At 38.8% G+C, this 23,075-nt stretch overlaps 1 protein-coding gene and 1 non-coding gene across 3 annotated transcripts in view; one reads left to right on the top strand and one right to left on the bottom strand.

Annotated features, from left to right (window-relative positions):
* Positions 1-23,075, bottom strand: part of AFF4 (ALF transcription elongation factor 4) — a 91,980-nt gene that overhangs the window by 4,614 nt on the left and 64,291 nt on the right. For both annotated transcript variants that reach the window (XM_007461347.1, XM_007461348.1), the window contains 11 exons: positions 22,761-22,923; positions 21,238-22,155; positions 19,109-19,197; positions 18,259-18,499; positions 14,271-14,365; positions 13,594-13,657; positions 13,344-13,480; positions 11,883-11,954; positions 3,708-3,801; positions 2,795-2,838; positions 1,345-1,565 (listed from right to left, as the gene is read on the bottom strand). In XM_007461347.1, coding sequence (XP_007461409.1) covers positions 1,345-1,565; positions 2,795-2,838; positions 3,708-3,801; positions 11,883-11,954; positions 13,344-13,480; positions 13,594-13,657; positions 14,271-14,365; positions 18,259-18,499; positions 19,109-19,197; positions 21,238-22,155; positions 22,761-22,923 — 2,138 coding nt within the window. The remainder of the gene's footprint in view (positions 1-1,344; positions 1,566-2,794; positions 2,839-3,707; positions 3,802-11,882; positions 11,955-13,343; positions 13,481-13,593; positions 13,658-14,270; positions 14,366-18,258; positions 18,500-19,108; positions 19,198-21,237; positions 22,156-22,760; positions 22,924-23,075) is intronic.
* On the top strand, positions 20,440-20,511 carry TRNAK-UUU (transfer RNA lysine (anticodon UUU)). The gene has a single exon. It is a non-coding gene; the product is annotated as a tRNA-Lys (tRNA).

Here is a 23,075-nt window from a genome sequence, read left to right on the forward strand (position 1 = left end):
GATAAAGGCATGGCAGTCATGTTTTTGAAAACTCCTTATCACCTAAGGATGCATACCAAAGTATGTTCAGGTGAAATGTCGTATCTGATACATGCTTTAAAATACACAGGGTAAAGAAAAGTAGGACGGGGGGCGGTGGGGAGCGGTCGGGGGTGGGAGATAAAACAAGATTAGCAAAATATGTTGTTGAAGCTGAACTTGAGTAAAAGGTACATGGGGTTCATTATACCATTCTCTTTCCTTTAGTCAATGTTTGCAAACTGCCACACAATAGGTAGGTAGGCAGACAGGCAGGCAGGCAAGTAAGCGTGTAAGCAAGGAGCCTGGGAGAGAAGAAAGAAAGTGAGGGGGGAAGGGATGGAGGGAGGGAGGGAAAGGAAAGGAAGAATGATGCCAGAAAACTGGCATCAGCGAGGAGAATGTAAAGTAGGGATGACTTAAGAAGAACTTCAGCTTTGTAACCTTTCCTGAGTAGCACTGACAATATTTAAAATTTTAGAAACAAATTTGGTTTTCAAAAACACAACTTTTTATTGCATGTTGGGGTTCCCCTTCTACCTTTCTCCCACTATTATCCCTCTTTAGGGATAGGAATTTTTCATTTTCATCTGATTACCTGTTCATGCTGTAAGTATTTAAATATACTCTGTGACAAAAGGACACTTAATTGATTTGCTACTTCAAGTGTTTCTCTACAAAGGAACTGCCTGAATAGATGCTACACACACATATTTACTAAAAACATCTACTAAAATAAGATGGTGTTTATCTTGTTCTTTTCCAAAGATCTTTAATACTTTCTAATTCTCAGTGTTCTTAGTTTTGGAGATAACAAACAGGGTGCAAGGCCTCAAATGACCTAATATTAAAGAATGCTGTAAGTCTATTCATTTTGTAGTCTCTTTTATCATATAAGTTTCTTCCAATATACCTAAAAACCCAATATGAACATGCTTTCTTATATATTAAACATCTCATATGTATAAGATGTCTGGATATAATCCTATGCCCATAGCCAAATTTACTGTTAACTAACCCAGAGTAGAATATACATTTTATTATTTTTACAGTATAAGCTGTAATTAAATTTACATGAATAAAGGCATATTTGTCTTAGACCAAAAACTATTTTTTGTTTAGTTTGTGTCACCACTACAGTGCAAGGTATTTTTTGACTGAATTCAGTATATTCACGATTGATAAGCAATGGCAATCAGCAAACTGACTGTCATTAACTCTAGACTAGATAATAAACTAAATGCATACCAGAGACTAACTTAACTATATCATAAAAGCTCTTTTAAACAATTCCATCATTCAGATTCTCTCCAGAGACCTCCCTACCTTTCTGCTCTTTGGAAAGCTGTTCAGCTTGGTCCCAAATTTCGGTGGCATAGAGGAAGTTGGATGTAACCTGAACATAGCTGGCTGCCATGTGGTGGATCCTCTGTGGAATGGTCACTGAAGAACCACTTGCTGAAGCACTACTGGCCCCAGAAGAATAATTTCCCGAATTGCCTGGTGACAGCTTTGGAGAAACAGGGGAAGGCATCCCAGCAGCTTTGCTACACACAGAGAAATAGGAAGTTTATTCATATGAATATGGTGAATGTGAGGAAATCAATGTACTACTGGCTCTTCCTACATGAAGACTTTTAAAGTTTAAAGATTCTTTTAAACTAGAAGAGTTTCGAGAGAAGTACAATTTCTTTTAAATAAATACTTAGCTCACTGAAGACCACTGCAAATTATCATTTTACCTAGACTCTTTCCTTTAACAAACGGCAACAGAACAAAAGATGGGAAAGAAGTGAGGAAGTCATACACCTTAGTAGTAGCGGTTCCAAGACCTAGAAGCTACATCATCTCACTCCCAGCTCAACACACTTTCCACCTATTTGGGCAAATAACTGGGTACTTTCCAACTGTTTCATAGAAAGCTGGGTGGATTAACAATTAACACACACAAAAATGTGGTAGTAGATGGAAACATCTTATTTTGAACTCCATAATTTCTGGTACTTTCCTAGTTTAACCAACTTATTCAGAGCTGACAAAGAAGAACAGCTTTCTCAATCAACTGCAATCATCTCAAGCTTCCTGTCAATTAAGCATTTCCTAGAAAACACATGTTGAAATCTGGCAGGTTCATTTCAGGAGTACTAAAATTTCTGAAAAGGCCCAAGACCATAAAAAAAGGAAAATCAAACAGTAGTTGAGGGGAGAAAAGCTATTTGTTAAGAATATTTTTATCTGCACATTTCGCACTTTAAATGTGGTTAAGAAAATACATAAAGGCAAAAGACAGACTGTCGTTTAGCATAAACAAAATAACTGAACAAATAAACTTAGAAAAAAAAAAAGATTTCATGGTGTTTTTCCTCCTTTTTGTGGGTGGGTGGGCTGGGAGTGATGTGGGAACGGAGGAGAAACCGTAATCATGCCACTGTTATTAAATTTGTGTCAAAACATGAGTAAAGATAAGCTCAAGGTGATAAAAACCAGGCTAGCCACAGAAATCAAACTGTGAGAAGGGGTGAGGTGCTGTAAAAAACTTAAGACTTCTGCAGGTGAAATGTCCCCTCTTTAATCTTTCTAAGATCATGTTCATGATATTTTCAACTTAAAAAAAAATAGAAAAAAATACTTTAAAAAATACATTATTAGACATGGCCTTAATTTTTTTTTAAAGTTGTCATCTTTCCATTTTTGGGAAGTGGCCAAACCCATTCTACTTTTATGTAAAAATAAATAAACTTGTCATATAATATTTTATAGAATAAAATTTACCCACCTTCCCAAGCCTGGTGATGGTGCTTGAGAATTATTATAAGAATTCTGTGGAGAAAAGAGAATGTACTTAATAAAAAACAAAAACAACAACAAAAAAACCCACTACTTATGAAGTACTAAATATATTCAAAACCACTGGGCCAGTACTGATCTTAAGAAAGTTTACAAACTTAAGAAACAAAAATGTGTGTGTGTGTGTGTGTGTGTGTGTGTGTGTAAATGTGCAACAGAAGGAAGTTATTTAGATGGGAGCTGGGGTGTTCTGGAAAACTGAAAGGGAGAGACAAAGAATGAGTAACATTCAGATGGATAAAGAACACGGGAGAAGGCAAAAAGAGGTAAGTCATACTATGTACAAAGGCTGCAGAAAAGAGAATGTGTATGACCCATATAGTTTATCTACAGCAAAGGTTTAGAAAACGAATGAGAGAATGACAGAGAGAGAGAAATCTTGAGGGCCCTGCAGGTCAGGGTAAGAATCTTTGACTTGACTTGACCCTGCAGGGAATGATAAGCTACGAAAGGGTTCCAAGTCATAATCAGGGCAGAATTTTAGGAAGACTTATGTAGTGCTATCATGAAAAAACATATGAAGATATTTTAGGAAACTAAGAGAACAATTTAAGGAAGGATGGTAGTGAAAACAAAAGACCATTTAAAAAGTATAAATTAGGTTTTGTGATAAAAATAGGCTACATCTACTGAAATATTATTAAGAGCTACTGAATATGGCTACATAGGTTCTACAATCAGATACGTGTGCAATTTAAACATCAAACTATTTGAAAGCTCCCAAATAGTAGCTTCTCCCCTGCTCTGGTAGGGAAAACATGAGGGCACTTCTGGGGTGGAGATAGGAGACTTTATAAATTTTTTTCCCCTGGGAAACAGATACTCCTCTTTTGCACACTTACCTTCAGGTGCTCTGTTAGTGTCTTTGAATACTTCAGAGCAGTTTCTTTCTTCAGTTTGAATAGCCTCAGGTACAGCAAAGACTGGCATCGCAGGCTAGCCAATGGAAAAGGGCAGCTTATTTACCAAGACAACAGACTCTGGCCACATCTGTATAGACAACCTTTGGGTCGTGCCAGACTACATGACTGGCTCATGTGAGCAGACCATGGCATAAGGACAACAACACTAACTCTTAGGCAAAACCAAAAGATGTGATCTTATGGTACATACCCTAGGGAGAGGAAGGAAGGGGAAGAGACCTAGGACTAGCCTCCTATTTGTTGACATTCAAAAGTCAAAACCTCACCCACAGGACACCAACATGTTATTATAACATATGGACTAAAAAAATCCCTGCGGGGAAATTCCCTGGAAGCCCAGTGGTTAGGACTCAGTGCTTTCACAGCCACGGTCTGGGTTAAATCCCTGGTCAGGAAACTAAGATCACGCAGGCCACGTGGCATGGCAAAAAAAAAAAAAATCACTTTGGGGCAGAATCTCTACATCAAATTACAATATAAATAATGTAAAATAGTAAAACTAGGAACTCAACTATGAATACCACAATTCTTTCTTTTTTATACATCTTTATTGGAGTATAATTACTTCATAATGCTGTGTAAGCTTCTGGCGTACAACAAAGTGAATCAGCCATATGCATACATATATTCCCCATATCCCCTCCCTCTTGAGCCTCCCTCCTACCCTCCCTATCCCACCCCTCTAGGTCATCACAAAGCATTGAGCTGATCTCCCTGTGCTATTCTGCTGCTTCCCAGTAGCTAAATATTTTATTCGGTAGTGTATATATGCCAATGCTACTCTCACTTCGCCTCAGCTTCCCCTCTCCCCCGCCCCATGTCCTCAAGTCCATTCTCTATGTCTGCCTCTTTATTCCTGCCTTGCCACTAGGCTTATCAGTACCGTATTTTTTAGATTCCATATATATGCATTGTCATACAGTATTTGTTTTCCTCTTTCTTACTTTACTCTGTATGACAGACTCTAGGTCCATCCACCTCCATCCACCTCACTACAAATAACTCAATTTCATTTATTTTTATGGCGGAGTAATATTCCATTGTATACATGTGCCACATCTTTTTTATCCATTCACTGTTGATGGACATTTAGGTTCCTTCCATGTCCTGGCTATTGTAAATAGTGCTGCAATGAACACTGGGATACATGTCTCTTTTTGAATTATGCTTTCCTCAGGGTACATGCCTAGTGGTCAGATTGCTGGGTCATATGGCAGTACTATTTTTAGTTTTCAAAGGAACCTCCATACTGTTCTCCATAGTGGCTGTATCAATTTACATTCCCACCACCAGCGCAGGAGGGTTCCCTCTTCACCACACCCTCTCCAGCATTTACTGCTTCTAGATTTTTTGACAATGGCCATTCTGACCGGTGAGAGGCGATACATCATTGTAGTCTTGATTTGCATTTCTCTAATAATTAGTGATGTTGAGCATCTTCTTATGTGCCTCTTGGCCATCCATCTTCTTTGGTAAAATGTCTGTTTAGGTCTTCTGCCCATTTGTTAATTGTGTTGTTTGTTCTTTTGATATTGGGCTACATGAGCTGTTTGTACATTTTGGAGATTAATCCTTTGTCCACTGTTTCATTTGCAAATATTTTCTCCCATTCTGAGGGCTGTCTTTTCGTCTTGTTTACGGTTTCCTTTGCTGTGCAAAAGCTTTTAAGTTTAATTAGGTCCCATTTGTTTATTTTTGTTTTTATTTTCATTCCTATAGGAGGTGGGTCAAAAAAGATCTTTTTTCCTATAAGAGTTTTATAGTGTCTGGTCTTACATTTAGGTCTTTAATCCATGTGGAGTTTATTTTTGTTTATGGTGTTACGAAGTGTTCTAGTTTCATCCTTTTACATGTAGCTATCCAGTTTTCCCAGCACCACTTTTTGAAGAGGCTGTCTTTTCTCCATTATATGTTCTTGCCTCCTTTGTCGTAAATTAGGTGACCATATGCACGTGGGTTTATCTCTGGGCTTTCTATCCTGTACCATTGATCTATACTTCTGTTTTTGTGCCAATATCATACTGTCTTGATTACTGCAGCTTTATGGTATAGTTTGAAGTCGGGGAGCCTGATTCCTCCAACTCTGTTTTTCTTTATCAAGACTGCTTTGGCTATTCAGGGTCTTTTGTGTTTCCATACAAATTGTAAGACTTTTTGTTCTAATTCTGTGAAGAATGCCATTGGTAGTTTGATAGGGATTGCACTGAATCTGTAGATTGCTTTGGGTAGTATATTCACTTTCACAATTTTGATTCTTCCAATCCAAGAACATGGTATATTCCTGCATCTGTTTATGTCATCTTTGATTTCTTACATCAGTGTTTAAAGTTTTCTGAGTACAAGTCTTTTGCCTCCTTAGCCAGGTTTATTCCTAGGTATTTTATTCTTTTTGTTGCAATGGTAAATGGGAGTGTTTCCTTAATTTCTCTTTCTGATTTTTCGTTGTTGGTGTATAGTAATGCCAGAGATTTCTGTGCATTAATTTTGTATCCTGCAACCTTACCAAATTCATTGATTAGTTCTAGTAGTTTTCTGGTGGCATCTTTAGGATTTTCTATGTATAGTATCATGTATAGTATCTGCAAACAGAGACGGTTCTACTTCTTTTCCAATTTGTATTCCTTTGATTTCTTTTTCTTTTCTGATTGCAGTGGCTAGGACTTCCAAAACTATGTTGAATAATAGTGGTGAGTGGACATCCTTGTCTTCTTCCTGATCTTAGTGGAAATGCTTTCAGTTTTTCACCATTGAGTATGATGTTTGCTGTGGGTTTGTCGTATATCGCCTTTATTATGTTGAGGTAGGTTCCCTCTATGCCCACTTTCAGGAGAGTTTTTATCATAAATGGGTGTTGAATTTTGTCAAAAGCTTTTTCTGCATCTATTGAGATGATCATATGGTTTTTATTCTTCAGTTTGTTAATATGGTGTATCACATTGATTGATTTGCATATACTGAAGAATCCTTGCATTCCTGGGATACATCCCACTTGATCATGGTGTATAATCCTTTTAATATGTTGTTGGATTCTGTTTGCTAGTATTTTGTTCAGGGTTTTTGTATCTATGTTCATCAGTGATATTGGTCTATAATTTTCTTGTGATATCTTTTTCTGGTTTTGGTATCAGGGTGATGATGGCTTCACAGAACGAATTTGGAAGTGTTTCTCCCTCTGCAATTTTTTGGAAGAGTTTGAGAAGGATCGATGTTAGCTCTTCTCTAAATGTTTGATAGAATTCACCTGTGAAGCCATCTGGTCCTGGACTTTTGTTTGTTGGAAGATTTTTAATTATAGTCTCAATTTCATTACTTGTGATAGGCCTGTTTATATTTTCTAATTCTTCCTAGTTCAGTCTTGGAAAATTGTACCTTTCCAAGAATTTGTCCATTTCTTCGTAGTTGTCCATTTTATTGGCATATAGTTGTTTTTAGTAGTCTCTTATAATCCTTTGTATTTCTGCAGTGTCAGTTGTGACTTCTCATTTCTAATTTTATTGATCTGCATCCTCTCCCTTTTTTTACTTGATGAGTATGGCTAAGGGTTTATCAATTTTGTTTATCTTCTCAAAGAAACATCTTTTAGTTTTTATTTATTTATTTATTTATGGGCTGCACTGGGTCTTTGTTGCTGTGTGCAGGCTTTCTTTAGTTGTGGCGAGTGGGGGCTACTCTTAGTTGTGGTGTGAGGGCTTCTCATCGTGGTGGCTTCTCCTGTTGCGGAGCACGGGCTCTAGGTGTGCGGGCTCTGTAGTTGTAGCTCACAGGCTCTAGAGCATAGGCTCAGTAGTTGTGGCTCACAGGGCTTAGTTGCTCCGCAGCACATGGGATCTTCCTGGACCAGGGATTGAACCCATGTCTCCTGCATTGGTAGGTGGATTCTTAACCACTGCGCCACCAGGGAAGTCCCCAACTTTTAGTTTTATTGATCTTTGCTACTGTTTTCTTCATTTCTATTTCATTTATTTCTGCTCTGATCTTTATGATTTCTTTCCTTCTACTGACTTGGGGTTTTCTTTGTTCTTTCTCCAGTTGCTTTAGGTATAGAGTTAGATTGTTTATTTGACATTCTTCTTGTTACTTGAGGTAAGATTGAATTGCTATAAACTTCCCTCTTAGAATTGCTTTTGCTGCATCCCATAGGTTTTGGGTTGTCACGTTTTCATTGTTATTTGTTCCCATGTATTGTTTTACTTATTTGATTTCTTCAGTGATCTCTTGGTTACTGAGTAGCACACTGTTTACCCTCCAGCTATTAGTGTTTTCTTCAGTTATTTTCCTGTAACTGATTTCCAATCTCATAGCATTTGTGGTCAGAAAAATGCCTGATATGATTTCAATTTTCTTAAATTTTCCAAGGCTTGATTTGTGACCCAAGATGTGATCTATCCTGGAGAATGTACCATATCCACTTGAGAAGAAAGTGTATTCTGCCACTTTAGGGTGGAATGTTCTATAAAGATCAACTAAACCTATCTTGTGTACTGTGTCATTTAAAGCTTGTGTTTCCTTATTTATTTTCTGTTTAGATGAGCTGTCCATTGGTGTTAACTGAGGTGTTAAAGTCCCCTACAATTATTGTGTTCCTGTTGATTTCCCCTTTCATGGTTGTTAGCATTTGCCTTATGTATTGAGGTGCTCCTATGTTGGGTACATAAACATTTATAATTGTTACATCTTCTTCTTGGATTGATCCCTTGATCATCATGTAGTGTCCTTCCTTATCTCTTATAACAATCTTTAAAGTCTATTTTATCTGATGTGAGTATTGCTACTCCAGCTTTCTTTTGATTTCCATTTGCATGGAATATATTTTTCCATCCCTTCACTTTGCCTGTATGTGTCCCTAGGTCTGAAGTGGGTCTCTTGTAGACAGCATACATATGGATCTTGTTTTTGTATCCACTCAGCCAGTCTGTGTCTTTTGGTTGGGGCATTTAATCTATTTATATTCAAGGTTATGATTGATATGTATGTTCCTATGACCATTTTCTTAATTGTTTTGGGTTTGTTTTTGTGGGTCTTTTTCTTCTCTGTGTTTTCCACTTAGAGAAGTTCCTTTAGCATTTGTTGTAAAGCTGGTTTGGTGGTGCTGAATTCTCTTAGCTTTTGCTTGTCTGAAAAGCTTTTGATTTCTCTGTTGAATCTGAATGAGACCCTTGGTGGGTAGAGTAATCTTGGTTGTAAGTTATTCTCTTTCATCACTTAAGTATATCCTGCCACTCCCTTCTCCCCTGCAGAGTTTCTGCTGAAAGATCAGCTGATAACCTTATGGGGGTTCCTTTGTATGTTATTTTTTGCTTTTCCCATGCTGCTTTTAATATTTTTTCTTTGAATTTAATTTTTGTTAGTTTGATTAATATGTCTTGCTTGGTGTGTTTCTCCTAGGGTTTATCCTGTATGGGACTCTCTGTGCTCCCTGGACTTGGGTGACTATTTCCTTTCCCATGTTAGGGAAGTTTTCCACTATAATCTCTTCAAATATTTTCTCAGATCCTTTCTTTTTCTCTTCTGCTTCTGGGATCCCTACAATTCAAATGTTGGTGCGTTTAGTGTTGTCCCAGAGGTCTCTGAGATTGTCTTCAATTCTTTTCATTCTTTTTTCTTTATTCTGCTCCTTGGCAGTTACTTTCACCATTCTGTCTTCCACTTATTTGTTCTTCTGCCTCAATTATTCTGTTATTGAATCAGTATTTTTCATTTCAGTTATTGTGTTGTTCATCTCTGTTTGTTTGTTCTTTAGGTCTTCTAGATCTTTGTTAAACATTTCTTGTATTTTCTCAATCCGTGCCTCCATTCTATTTCCGAGATTCTGGATCATCTTTACTATCATTACTCTGAATTCTTTTTCAGGTAGATTGCCTATTTCCTCTTCATTTACTTGGTCTTGTAGGTTTTTACCTTGCTTCTTCATCTGTGACATATTTTTTTGCTGTCTCTCTCTCTTTTTTTTTTCTTTTGATGGTTCGGATTGTTTTCCTGTCTACTGGTTGTTTGGCCTGAGGCTTCCAGCACTGGAGTTTGTAGGCTGTTGGGTAGAGCTGGGTCTTGGTGCCCAGATGAGGACCTTTGAGAGACCTCACTCTGATCAATATTCCCTGGGGTCTGAGGTTCTCTGTTAGTCCAATGGTTTGGACTCGGAGCTCCCACAGTAGGAGCTTTGGCCCAATCCCCAGCTCGTGAACCAAGATCCCGCAAGCCATGCAGGGTGGCAAAAAGAGAAAAAGAAAAAGAAAGAAAGAGCAGAGCAATAACAAAGAGTGAAAAATAAAATGAGACCAGGAAACTAACAGATATGTTAGAAAGAATATAAAAATAAAAATACAGATGAAATAACAATCGGAAGGTAAAACAGAACCACAATAGTAAAAAAGGGGGAAAAAAAAAAGGAGAAAAGGCCTTGGCTGTGTTGGTGGGGCTTAGGCAGGGATGGGGTTTTTAGGCTGCAGGCAGGGCCTATGTTTAGGACCCACAGGGCTGGAAAAGGCCCTGAGGGCGGGGGTGGTGGTGGTTGGGCCTAGGCTCAACAAAACAGAAGGGGTCCAGACGTGCCCCTGGTTTGCCCAGAGTGGGCAGGGCAAATGCCCTCCTCACCTCTCCTGCTCCTCAGGTCCTGGAGGGTCCCTCCCACTTGCCTCTCCTGTTCTCCCCCACCTCCCTCCTATGCTCCCAGGACCCACAGAGCCCGGGAGGGGGCTTTGGAGGGTGGGGGACCCAGCCTGGGAGCCCAGCAGGCTTCCTAGGCTGAGTGGGCAGGGCAAAGCCCTCTGCACCTCTCCTGCTCCTCTGGTCCTGGAGGGTCCCCCCACCTGCCTCTCCTTTTCTCCCCCACCCTCCCTCCTATGCCCCCAGGACCAACACAGCCTGCAGTGGGCCTCTGAGGGCATAAGATCTGGCCTGAGAGCTGCGCAGGCTTTCCGGGCCAACCGGGCAGGGGAAACGCTACGTGCACTCCCCAGTGATCTGAGCCCCCGAGGGTCCCTCCAGGCGTGGGAACCCCTCCCCCATCCCAGCCACCCCTCAGCGGCGTGGTCCTGTCCCGCCTCCACTTCTCCTCTGCCCTTAGTCCCCCCACGTCCTACCCAGTCGCTTGGGGGTTCCTCCCGTCTCCTTGGACGTCAAGGTCTCCCGCCAGCATCCGGCAGGCGCCCTAGTTGTGGGGAGACGCTAACTCCGCGTCTTCCCATGCCGCCATCTTGACTCCTGGCTCTGAATATTACAATTCTGATGTAACATATATAAACCCAACATGGCTTACAAAGGCCCTGAATGATCATCACTGCCTACCTCTCCAGTTACTTTCACTTACTTCTCCCTTTTAGTTCCTTGACAGAAAGTTTCCAGTTTCTTTCCACTAACCAGCTGTGTACATGTTTCCTCTACCTAAGGATTAAGTATCCCTACATTTTACCATTATAGTTACATAAACTTTTGCTTCAAAATACTTAATTCATATACTTGTGTGGTTATCTGATTAATTTCTGGTTTTTCACACTAGACACTAGACTCCATGACAAATAGGACCATGACAGTTTTTCCCAAGGCTGCACTCCCAGTTGTTAAACATGTTCCAGGTAAAGTATATACCCACAACAAATAAACTATCTCTCTGGGAACAAGCAAACAAACCATATTCTTTATCCTGAGCAAGCTAGATGTTTGCTCCCTAAGGTAAGGTATATTTATATGTAAATGGAGAGAGAGGCTACCAAAAGAAAAAAAGCCTGGATTTTTTATGGTGTCCACCTTTACTTCAATACACAACAGAAGTCTGAGAGTAATAAAAATAAACTATAGTTAAATATAAAAAACAAAAAAACCCCAGAGCCTGAAAAAGTGACCACTTAAGACAACAAAAAGTTCTAATATCAGTCCCCCTCTACCAAGGCTTTTGCCAAGAGGGCAATGAATCAGAGACTCACAGCAACTAAAATATTTCTGAAGGAATTCTGAGTTATTTTCTACTTTACCCATCAAGAACAGATTTATGACTGAGTTATGGAAGGAAGATTCAAGGATAACTTTCAGAAGAATATAGCACAATTCATTATGAAACTGCTTTGTCATCTAGCAGAGGCTAAAACACACAACACTTACCAAAGTACTGTGAGTCTTTTATCTGCAGCTGTAGCATCTGGTGCCAAGTAATTCTTTAGCTTCATGGTGTATCTGTGAGATAATATAAGAAACAAATGACACAAAATATAATACTTCATCTGTCTTATGACCTCCTTAGTCCTCTAAACATTAGAATCAAACCTAAATAAAGGCAAAAATACCCACTAAAGCAGAGGTGCCCAACCCCTGGGCCAAGGACGGGTACTGATTTGTGGCCTGTTAGGAACTGGGCAGCACAGCAGGAGGTAAGCAGTGGGCAAGCAAGCGAAGCTTCATCTGTATTTACAGCTGCTCCCCATAATTTGCATTACCGCCTGAGCTCCACCTCCTGTCAGATCAGCAGCGGCATTAGATTCTCATAGGAGCATGAACCCTACTGTGAACTATGCATGTGAGGGATCTAGGTTGTGTGCTCCTTATGAGAATCTAATGCCTGACGATCTGAGGTGGAGCTGAGACGGTGATGCTGGTGCTGGGGAGGGGCTGCAAATACAGATTATCATTAGCAGAGAGGTTTGACTGCACAGAGACCATAATAAATCAATTGCTTGCAGACTCATAACAAAACCCTATTAGTAGGGCTTCCCTGGTGGCACAGTGGTTGAGAATCTGCCTGCCAATGCAGGGGACATGGGTTCGAGCCCTGGTCTGGGAAGATCCCACATGCTGTGGAACAACTAGGCCCGTGAGCCACAATTACTGAGCCTGCGCATCTGGAGCCTGTGCTCCGCAACAAGAGAGGCCGCGATAGTGAGAAGCCCGCATACCGCAATGAAGAGTGGCCCCCACTTGCCGCAACTAGAGAAAGCCCTCGCACAGAAATGAACACCCAACACAGCCATAAATAAATAAATAAATAAATAAGAGTAGCCCCCGCTCACCACAACTAGAGAAAGCCCACGTGCAGCAACGAAGACCCAATCAGCCAAAAATAAATAAACAGATAAATCATTAAAAAAAAAAACAACCTATAAGTGAGTGGCAAGTGACAATTAAGCTGCATCTTAAAGAGGAGACGGGATATAAGCAACACACTTTGGGTGTGACTGTCTCCCATCACCCCCAGATGGGACCATCTAGTTGCAGGAAAACAAGCTCAGGGCTCCCACCAATTCTGCATTATGATGAGTTCCATAATTATTTCATTATATATTACAATGTAATAATAATAGAAATAAAGTGCACAATAATGTAATGCGCTTGAATCATCTCAAAACCATCTCCCACCCCCAGTCCGTGGAAAAACTGTCTTCCACGAAACCAGTCCTTGGTGCCAAAAAGGTTGGAGGCTGCTGCACTGAAGTGTCTAGTTCTCCTTATCCAAGGACAATAAAGGACTAAGGATCCTCTTTAGCTTTACTGTATATAACTATATTAGTCATTTCCTAGAAGGACCAGAGAAATATTATTGCCAGTGATGTGGCAAGTCTTCCCACTTACTTGATGAGCTCCACTGTCTCTGAATACATAAGGAATGGGGATTTGGATTCCTGAGCATTTTTCTCTAATGCATTCCCACATTCAATGAAAGATACCACAGCATCAAGATAGTATACAGCTTTCTCAAACCTATCAGACTGAAGAAAGGAGAATAAAGGTAAATGAGAGCCGCACTGATGTACTATGAGAACAAATGAAGATTTAAGTTAATTTGATTAAATATATAAATGTGAGGAGAATATTTACATACCAATGCATCTGCATTGTGCTTTAGTTTTTTTGCTTCTTGTAAATAATGGTCTGCTGAATAATTTCTGCAATGTAAATTTTTATTATAAGTAAAATGGTAAATATTTTCATGATACTAGTTCACTTTAGTCTCTAATATTCCTCAGTTTTCACGTCCTCAAGTAAAGAAAATGAACTATTAGTAAACATTCAATTCAGTTTTTTCTGATGAATGTTTAAATTGGGTTAAGAGCATAAATCATTTTGGCCAACTTGGCAAATTTTCTACTAGGAAAACAGAAATCAAACTCCCTAGTATTAACTGATAACTTACCCAAGTTGTTTGAAAGATTGAGAGTAAACAAAATGTGGGTAGGAAAAATAACCTATTATCAAAATGGAGGGAAAAAAAGCAACATTGCTCTTACTTATTTAAGAAAGCCCTTATTTTAAACAGTAAAGTCAGAAGCAGTAAGATTCTACTGGAAGGTACATTATTCACATTCCCCATGAGAATCATGGAGTTAATAAGTTAAAGGAGCAATATTTGGACTAGTAGGTGCCTTTCAAATTAAAATCTGAATATTCTGTGATCAAAACACAATCAATTCTTCTGGTCACTGACAAAAATTAAAATGAGTTTTTTATATGCTGACTGGAATGATTTCTTGAATGCATAAAAAATCATATTTATCTCACCTGTCATCAAAGGCAAGCTTCGTTCTCCGAGGCTTAGAAGCATCAGGAGTTGGTGTAGATGGAGGACAGTTAGAAGAGCTATTTGGAGCCTTTTCCTGACCAAAAAAATATATACAACTATGTTGAAAACTGTGTGATTAATATTAAAAGTATTTGAGCCAGTGGTTAAAAAGCAAACAAAATTCCATTGCCTTTGGTAATTAATTTCCTTGTTATAAAATATTAAAATTTCAGAATGTAAATGTCCTTTTTATGGAATAAGCCCATTTTATATAAACAAAAATATTCTTTATAATATCAGGGGTCTACTATGTGCCAGGCACTAACCCTGGCACTTGTAAAAACATAAGGAAGACACAAACCTATTATCAATATAGCAGTACTACTTAAAGACAAAATTTACTGGTAATAACTGGTCGATGAAAACAACAATAATATCTAACATCTAGTATGTGCCTCCTACTTACTAGGCACTCAGTTAACCAAGTATTTAGCACAATCATTAATCCTTCAACAACCCTATGAAATATGTACTGCCATTAGCATAGAATAAAAAGTAGTCTCAAGGAGGCTGAGTAACTTGTCCAAGTTCAAACAGCTTTAAGCAGTATTCCTGGAAACTGGGCTTTAAGTCCAGATCTGTCAGATTTCAAAAACCTGGACAGGGACTCCCCTAGTGGTCCAGTGGCTAAGACTCCATGCTCCCAATGCAGGGGGCCTGGGTTTGACCCCTGGTCAGGGAACTAAGATCCCACATACCGCAACTACTAACCCCGAGTGCTGCAACAAAGACCCACCACAGCCAAAAAAGGAGCCTGGACACTTTAAATTTTATTCTGCCTCCTATCAACATGTCCATCCTGTCTCCTATCAACACAGACCTCTATGCAACGGCTATGACTCTGTCCTCCCAACTGCTTCCCCATCCAGCCCTATGACACAATAATATATACTTTATTACTTCTGCTTAAAATCTATTTCTAAAAAACCATGTAACCATTTTTGTTTCTTTTCTTGTAAGAGTCCTTCAGTTCCACCCATTACAGCTTCCTTCAAGAATGAAAATAAAAGCCCTGAGATTTGAGAAAATGCTAAGCTCTTTATGCAGTCTGCATGTTTATGAAATTGCTTCCTAAATACTGTTGCAATCTAACATTACTTGGACAGCTTTCCCTCTGTTTTATAAACAGATCTACAAATGCCTAAGTTTAAGTTTATTGATGGAAAACTGAAGTTTCTGAAAATAAAAAAAGAAATTACTATGTGTGATAAGAGATGCTAACTAGACTTACTGCAGTGATTGTTTTGCAATATATACACATATGTAATCATTATGTTATACACCTGAAACTAATATAATGTTATATATCAACTATATCTCAATTAAAAAAAACTAGAAGAACTTCTCTCAGTGAACAATAGGACAAACTGACAAAATATCAGTCAGCATATAGGTGTGAAAACATGATTAATCTAATTGAATTATATAGCTCCCTGTCCCCAATTCATGTGGAAGACACAGTCTTTTCAAACAAATATAGAACATTACAAAAATCTACCATGTACTGTGCTCTTTTATGAAGCAACTCTTAACAAATATCAAAAGACTGCTACATGCAGATCACTTTCTAGCCCCATTGCAACTAAGGTAGAAGGACTAACCAAAAGACAACTAGAAAAATCTCTATGTTTGGAAAGTGAGTAACACATGTTTAAATAACTCTTGGATCAAAGATGAAATCAGAAAGGAAATTAAAAAACATTTTAAACTGAATTATAAAAATATTATATACCAAATCTTGAAGATGCAGCTAAAGCAGTATTTAGAGGAAAATATATAGTCTAACTGCTTATATTAGAATATAAGAGAAAAAGGACTGAAAATTAATTTAAAAAAACTTGAGCTAGGTATCCATCTTTAAAAGTTAATAAACAGAGCAGCAAAACAAAAAGAAATTAAAAGGAAATTATAAAGCATGTAAGTTAATGAAACAGAAAACAAAAATAAAATACAGAGAATAAAGACAAAGAAAGGTTTTTTTGAAAAGACAAGTAAAAGTGATAAGCCTCTGATGAGACTGATCAAGGAAAAGAGAAAGATGGCACAGAAAACTAATACTAAAAATAAAAGAGAATCATGGGTTTCCCTGGTGGCGCAGTGGTTGAGAGTCTGCCTGCCGATGCAGGGGACATGGGTTCATGCCCCTGTCCGGGAAGATCCCACATGCCGCGGAGCGGCTGGGCCCGTGAGCCATGGCCGCTGAGCCTGCACGTCCGGAGCCTGTGCTCCGCAACGGGAGAGGCCAAAACAGTGAGAGGCCCATGTACCGCAAAAAAAAAAAAAAAAAAGAGGATCATAAGTAGCAATATTAGAGATATTAAAAACATAAGAGACTATAATGAACAAAATTTATGCCAGCATATTTCAAAAATTTGATATCAGCAAATATCTAGAAAAACAAAATAAAAATTATATGTAATTTTGGTTTTTCACGTTATCTAATTTTTCTTTAGTTGATATGAGAAAGAGCATATTTTCTAAGTTAATTATAGAATTTTCTTTAATAAACCCATATATAATTGCCTAAACTGGAAACTGCCAAGACTAACATTAACAATTTTAACAACTGTTAAGTGCCATAAGATCTTGAAATCAAAGGGGTCAGGGCCAATACATTTTATATTTTGTTGATAACAACAAAGAACCAAATAACTACATTTGATCCAAATGTTTCCTCATTATCCAGTAAGTTAAACACTGGATAAAACACAAAAAAAGTGAGATACAAATCCCTGCTTTCAAGAACCTGACAAACCAATAAGGAAGAGTCACAGAGAATGTTACCTATGAGCTAACAGAAGCCAAATGAGCAGGTGAGCTCACTTAATGAGTGCATTTAAAGCGAGAGAGAGAGAGAGAGAGAGAGAGACAGAGAGACAGAGAGACAGAGAGACAGAGAGACAGAGAGAGACAGAGACAGAGAGAGGGAGAAGAGATTTAAAGAAAGAAGCACACAGGCCTGAAATCCTACAGTTCAGGATGGGAAATGGAGAAAGAGCCAGTCAGGAGGCAGACAGAGAACTGGGACAATGAAAGAGGCCAAGAGGACAGGTTCCTCGAGGGCACTAAGACTAACTCTCTAAACTACTACGGAAGGGGGTCCAGCAGGAGAAAAAATCTTCTGTATATCTCAATTGAGATGTTCACCATTTAAATTACCTCAAAATTTGAAAGATTTAATTACCACATTTAATAAGCACAACTAACTGCCTTTAACAGTCATTTTTTTTCAACTCTTAAGTCTCTGTTTATTTAAGTCACAAATAATTCAGTAAATTATATACTTAAAAATCTAGGTATTTTCTTAATTTTGTCAGGTAGTTTGCTCCTGATCAGAACACTTTAGAAAGCAATACAAATAACCTGGTAAACAAATTCAGGGTGAGAGCCTAAAGTGTAGCCTTGAAAAAGCTTCTTTGATCTAATTACATACCCACAAACATTAACAGTATTCCCCTACATTATGATCATGCTCTAGAAATAATTCCAGTGGTAGCTCAGGTAAAGAAATTTTTTCTTCTTCATGAAACCAAATGGTTGCTTTATCACTTTATAAGTAGTATAACTTGCTTGTAAAATCTAATTCTAAAAAATCCGAAGTCCATTTAAAACCATAGATAAGAACCCAATCAGAACAACTGGAGCTATTTACAAATTTGATCATAATCAACTGTTTTTCCATAACCAACTTTTCCAATTATGGGTTTCTATCCTAACTAACATGCATATGGCCAGATGACTTCATTCCTTTCATGGTCTCAGATCACTGCACAAGTTTATTAACAAGATTATGACATTTTGAGAGTAAAAATGCACAGGTCTATGAAATTAAGATGTTTACAAAATTTTCAAAGCACAGTGTCACCTTGGAGAAGTCACATGGCAAGGACATTTTTTTTCAAAAGGTTCAAGCCCCCAGTGCCTTACCTTGACCTCCTTAGAACTACTGGAAGTCTTCCCTTCAGTCCTTTTCTGCTTTGATGTGGAGGAACTGTTTTTGCTGCTGCTGCTATTTTCCTTGTTGCTGTTATTACCTGACTTTAAGGAAGAAGACTGACTAATAGTCCTCTTCCGAGAGCCATGCTCTGTTTTTGGATCTTTTGAAGGAACAGGCCCAGCAGGAGAAGGCAACAAATCTTTTTCTTTAGCAGCACTCTGTTTAGATGACCTGCCAAACCAAACAAATGCCCTCATTTCTCCACACGGTCATACAGGAGTGATGGATTTTTTCCACTTGACTTTGCCTGCTTTCAAGACAAATTTGTTTTTCCCTATTTGATTACTAGAACACATGATTTCTGCAAAACAAAATAAAACTGTAAATTTCATGAGGGCAGACATCTTGTCTGGTGTTTCCCCCCATCATGGTTGTATACCCAGTGCCTAAACCTTGGCCTGCCACACAAGTATTCAATAAATAGTGGTTGAATAAATTAACGAAAAGATGAATGGTGAATGATGATATTAATGCTCGTAAGTCTCCTGCAAGTTATACCTAAGCTTGTCACCGAGCCTGAAAGTGGTAAAGCTTTACTTTAATTCTTATCCTATAAATACCTCCTATTCCACTAAAAAAAGGAGAGAGGAAGATGTGACTGAATCTTAATTGCTTTTCATCCCAATTAGCTAAAAGCAAAACCTCCCACTATCTGGTATATGACTGTGTATAGATGTGTATGACATATACTTACTAAAAGGAACATTCTAAGAGCATGTTAGAAAGTACCCAATAGCAAATAACAGATTGACACACACGTAATGTGTTTTGCAAACGTACTCTTTGTTGCTGGATGGCTTGTGGCCTGCCGAATTCTTGTCTTCCGTTTTGGGTTTCTTGCTCTCATTGGCTCTGTTATCATCTTCATTCTGCATGAAAAACAGAAAAAAAGCAGCTAGGTTTGATTTCTATTCATCAAATTTCAGTTTCCAGTACTAGTTACCCTCAAACAGTTTATCTCTGATAAACTTCAGAAAGAAGATAAATGTGAAGTGAAAGAATTCATTTGAACGATGTTCAATAAATTAAGTTTTAAGTCTGAGAAGGAGCCTCCTATTTTAGATAAGAAGAGCTGGAATGCTGCAACAGTCTTTTAATGGCATCTTTTCAGCCTAATGATTTGGGGAGGGCTGGGGATGAGATTATAATTCAGATATAATTCACATACCATAAAATTCCCTTTAAAAGTACACAATTCAATGGCTTTTAGCATATTCACAAAGTTGTACAACCATCACCACAATCAATTTTAGAATATTTTCATTATCTCAAAAAGCACCCTGTTCTCCATTGGCAGTCACTCCCCATTCCCTCCACCCCCAGATCTGGCAATCACTAACTTACACATTTTGTCTTTATGGATTTGAATATTCTACACATTTCATAAAGTGTAATCATACAATATGTGTGGCCATTGTGTTTGGCTCCCTTCACTTAACATAGTATTTTTAAGGATCATCTACGTTGTAAGATTTGTCAGTACTTTACTTCTTTATATGGCTGAATATATGGTGATATGGATATACCACATTTTATTTATCCATTCATCAACTGAGTTGTTTCTACTTTTCAAGTACAGGTTTTTGTATGGACATGTTTTCACTGTTCTTGGGTATATACCTATGAGTGCAATTGCTGGGTCATAAGGTAATACTACATATTTACTTTGTGAGGAATTGCTAAACTATGTTCCAAAGTGGCTACATCATTTTACATTCCCACCAGCACTGCAGTTCTCCATATCTTCACCAATACTTGTTACTGTCCATCTTTCTGCTTATAGCCAAGCCTAAAGATTTTTGAAAAACTTTTTTGCTGAAACAAAAGCTATGGGCCTGTCTATAATCCCCAAGATACTTGCTTGATGCATTTAAGATTTCCTATTGACTTAGATATCAGGGCATGAATATTGCAAACTTTCTGCCATAACAAAAGAATTTGTTCCCATACACAAATGATTAAAGTTGGACATGTGAAAACATGCGAAAAAGGAATCCACATTCTTCATTATCCTTGGCTGGGTCTCTTCTCAGTACTATCTGCTGCATCTTCAGGAACTGCCCCTGACAATTTTACCAAAGCAGCAAATCTCAAAAATCATCACTGGGAATTCCCTGGCGGTCTAGTGGTTAGGACTCGGCGCTTTTACTGCCGGGGCCCAGGTTTGATCCCTGGTCAGGGAACTAAGATCCTGCAAGATGCGGGATCATCACCCAGTTTCCTGGTGATATACATACATTTTATAAAATCAAAATTTGACTTACAGGTATTGATATAAAAAACCTGTGAGGGGGCTTCCCTGGTGGCGCAGCAGTTGAGAGTCCGCCTGCCGATGCAGGGGACACGGGTCCGTGCCCCGGTCTGGGAAGATCCCACATGCCGTGGAGCAGCGGCTGGGCCCGTGAGCCATGGCCGCTGAGCCTGCGCGTCTGGAGCCTGTGCTCCACAACGGGAGAGGCCACAACAGTGAGAGGCCCGTGTACCGCAAAAAAAAAAAAGTGTGACTTGGTCTGGGTGTAAGAGAGAAAAAAGTGTAGGGACTGTGACAACCTGAAGGGTAAATAATCCCAACTAAAGAGACTGAAAACCAAAATTTTAAGAATGTTGTGAAGGCCAGTTTGCAATCTCTGCTTCACTCTCACCTCTATACTGGCCAGCACACATCATGAACAGAAGCACTGGCTCATTTCTTATTTGATTAGAAACTATAATTCTTTACTAAAGGAGACCGGCAGAGGCAGAACGGTCTTCAAGAGACTCTTATGTCTGTAGCTTCATTGGGGCTTTAGGCTCATCTCTATTTTCCCTCATAGCTGACTCAACTAGCTATTTTTTGGCTCACTGAGATTTCCATTGCATTTTAGATGCTGATGTTCAAAAAACAACAACAACAAAAACCCTTTACAAACCTTATGTTTCCTTTTGCCTTTGTTGGAAACTTTTTCTGAGGCTTGTTTCTGAGCCTCTCTTGTGTGCTTTTCTGGAACATTTTTCTTTTCCCCCTTGGGTGTCTCTGTTTCTTTGTAAGGCTTTCCTGGTATTCTAGTCAAGAGATTCAGGTCAATCTTCACAATAAGTGGATACCTGTCATCAGGCTCACTGAGGGGTGAAAGAAGTTCCTTCTCTTCCATAGGAGAGAACATTCGTTGCCGAAAAAAGCTATCTTCTTCCTCCACTGAGGAGGGCTTAACGGGAGTCCTATTACTCTCAGGGTACTTAGGAGTTTGTGAGGAAGGAGGAAGGCTCTCGCTTTCATCTGAATCTGAGGATGAGGTATCTGTTTCTATGATTTCCCTTGATTTCTGGGAAGATTTACTTGTTGACTTGTATTTCTTTTTCTCTGCTGAAGGTCGAGGGGAAGATTTGGACTCCTTTTTTATATTGGGTTTCCTTGAGCCTTTGGTAGCTGCTTTGTGTCTGCTGGAGGGCATGCTGGTAGCCATGTCTACAGGGGTTTCACTCTCTATCTTCAGGCCTCCGCGGGGCTCTTCAGCAGCTGCCTTCTCAGTCTTTTTCGGTTGTTTTTTGCCTACAGTTCTCCGCTGTGCTGTGCTGTCACTCTGTGCAGGAGACTTCTGCCTCCCACGTCCACTCTCTGATCCCTTTTGGACAGTTTTGGAGTCTCGTCCAGGAGTAGCAGAACTTGTTTCTTTAGGACCACTTGGATCAGTATAGCTATTCCCTGTGCCCTGTTCTCGGCCTTCCTTTTTATAGCCTTGAGATGATGGGATATTACTGTCCACAGAAGAAGCTGGTGACACTTTATGTGGGTTCACTTTATTCAGCCAATTATCAAGTTGCCATTTGTTTGTGGGTGGTGGTTCAGGCTGGAAAACAGAGAAATAAGTATGCTTTTTCAGTACTGAAACTTTCTCCTTCCTTTAAAATCTCGAGGAAGAGGGAAAAACATAATGCCTAATGCCACAAAGGCATTTGTTTTTCATTGTTCTGACTGAACCAAAGCAAAAGGCTTAATGTTATATATAGCCTTTAATTACTGAATATCCCTGTCAGGAATCCAAATGACCATACAGTACATTTAATTCCAGAAAGTAAACAAATGATGTAGGTACCATAGAGATTTTAACAACATTTTATCAACCTACAGTGAAATTATACTATTTAAGACTTCTTTTCACCATAACTAAATAACATTACCAGGTTGAAACAAAAATAAAACCCAAAGTAAATAAATCCAATATTTTAGTGACCTGAAATATGACTGCAAATAGTCCCTAATCTAGACCAAATATGTTCACATAACAAGGACACTGAAGTATCTAAATTTCCTCCAAGATACACAGTTCAGTTTCTTTTTGTCAGAATATGTAATCTTCTTTTCTTCATTTTTATATTTGAAACTAGTCTTTACTGGCCATCACCAGGGGCCTTCTGAGGGCCTATGGAAGGCACCCCCTTGCCCCCCTCTCACCTCAGGAGATGCACTCTGGGATGGCTCATTTGCCTCACTGTCACTGGAACTACTTTCACTCTCTGAGTCAGATCCAGAGCTGCTTTCAGATCCACTGTGGCTGCTAGAATCATCCCTGGAGTTATCTGCCCCTTCACTATTATGGTGTGAAGGTTCAGAGTTACTAAAAGAGATGAAACATATAAATGATAAAAACTTTTTTTTTAGAGGGACAACAGGTAAACATTCAAATCTGACAATGAACTTTATTTAAAATGTTTACTATTTGTTAAGCTCTTATAATTCTATGAATCTAGAACTTCATTATAAATGAAA

This window comes from Lipotes vexillifer, unplaced genomic scaffold, assembly GCF_000442215.2.
Source record: "Lipotes vexillifer unplaced genomic scaffold, Lipotes_vexillifer_v1.1 scaffold217, whole genome shotgun sequence".
Lineage (NCBI taxonomy): Eukaryota > Metazoa > Chordata > Mammalia > Artiodactyla > Lipotidae > Lipotes > Lipotes vexillifer.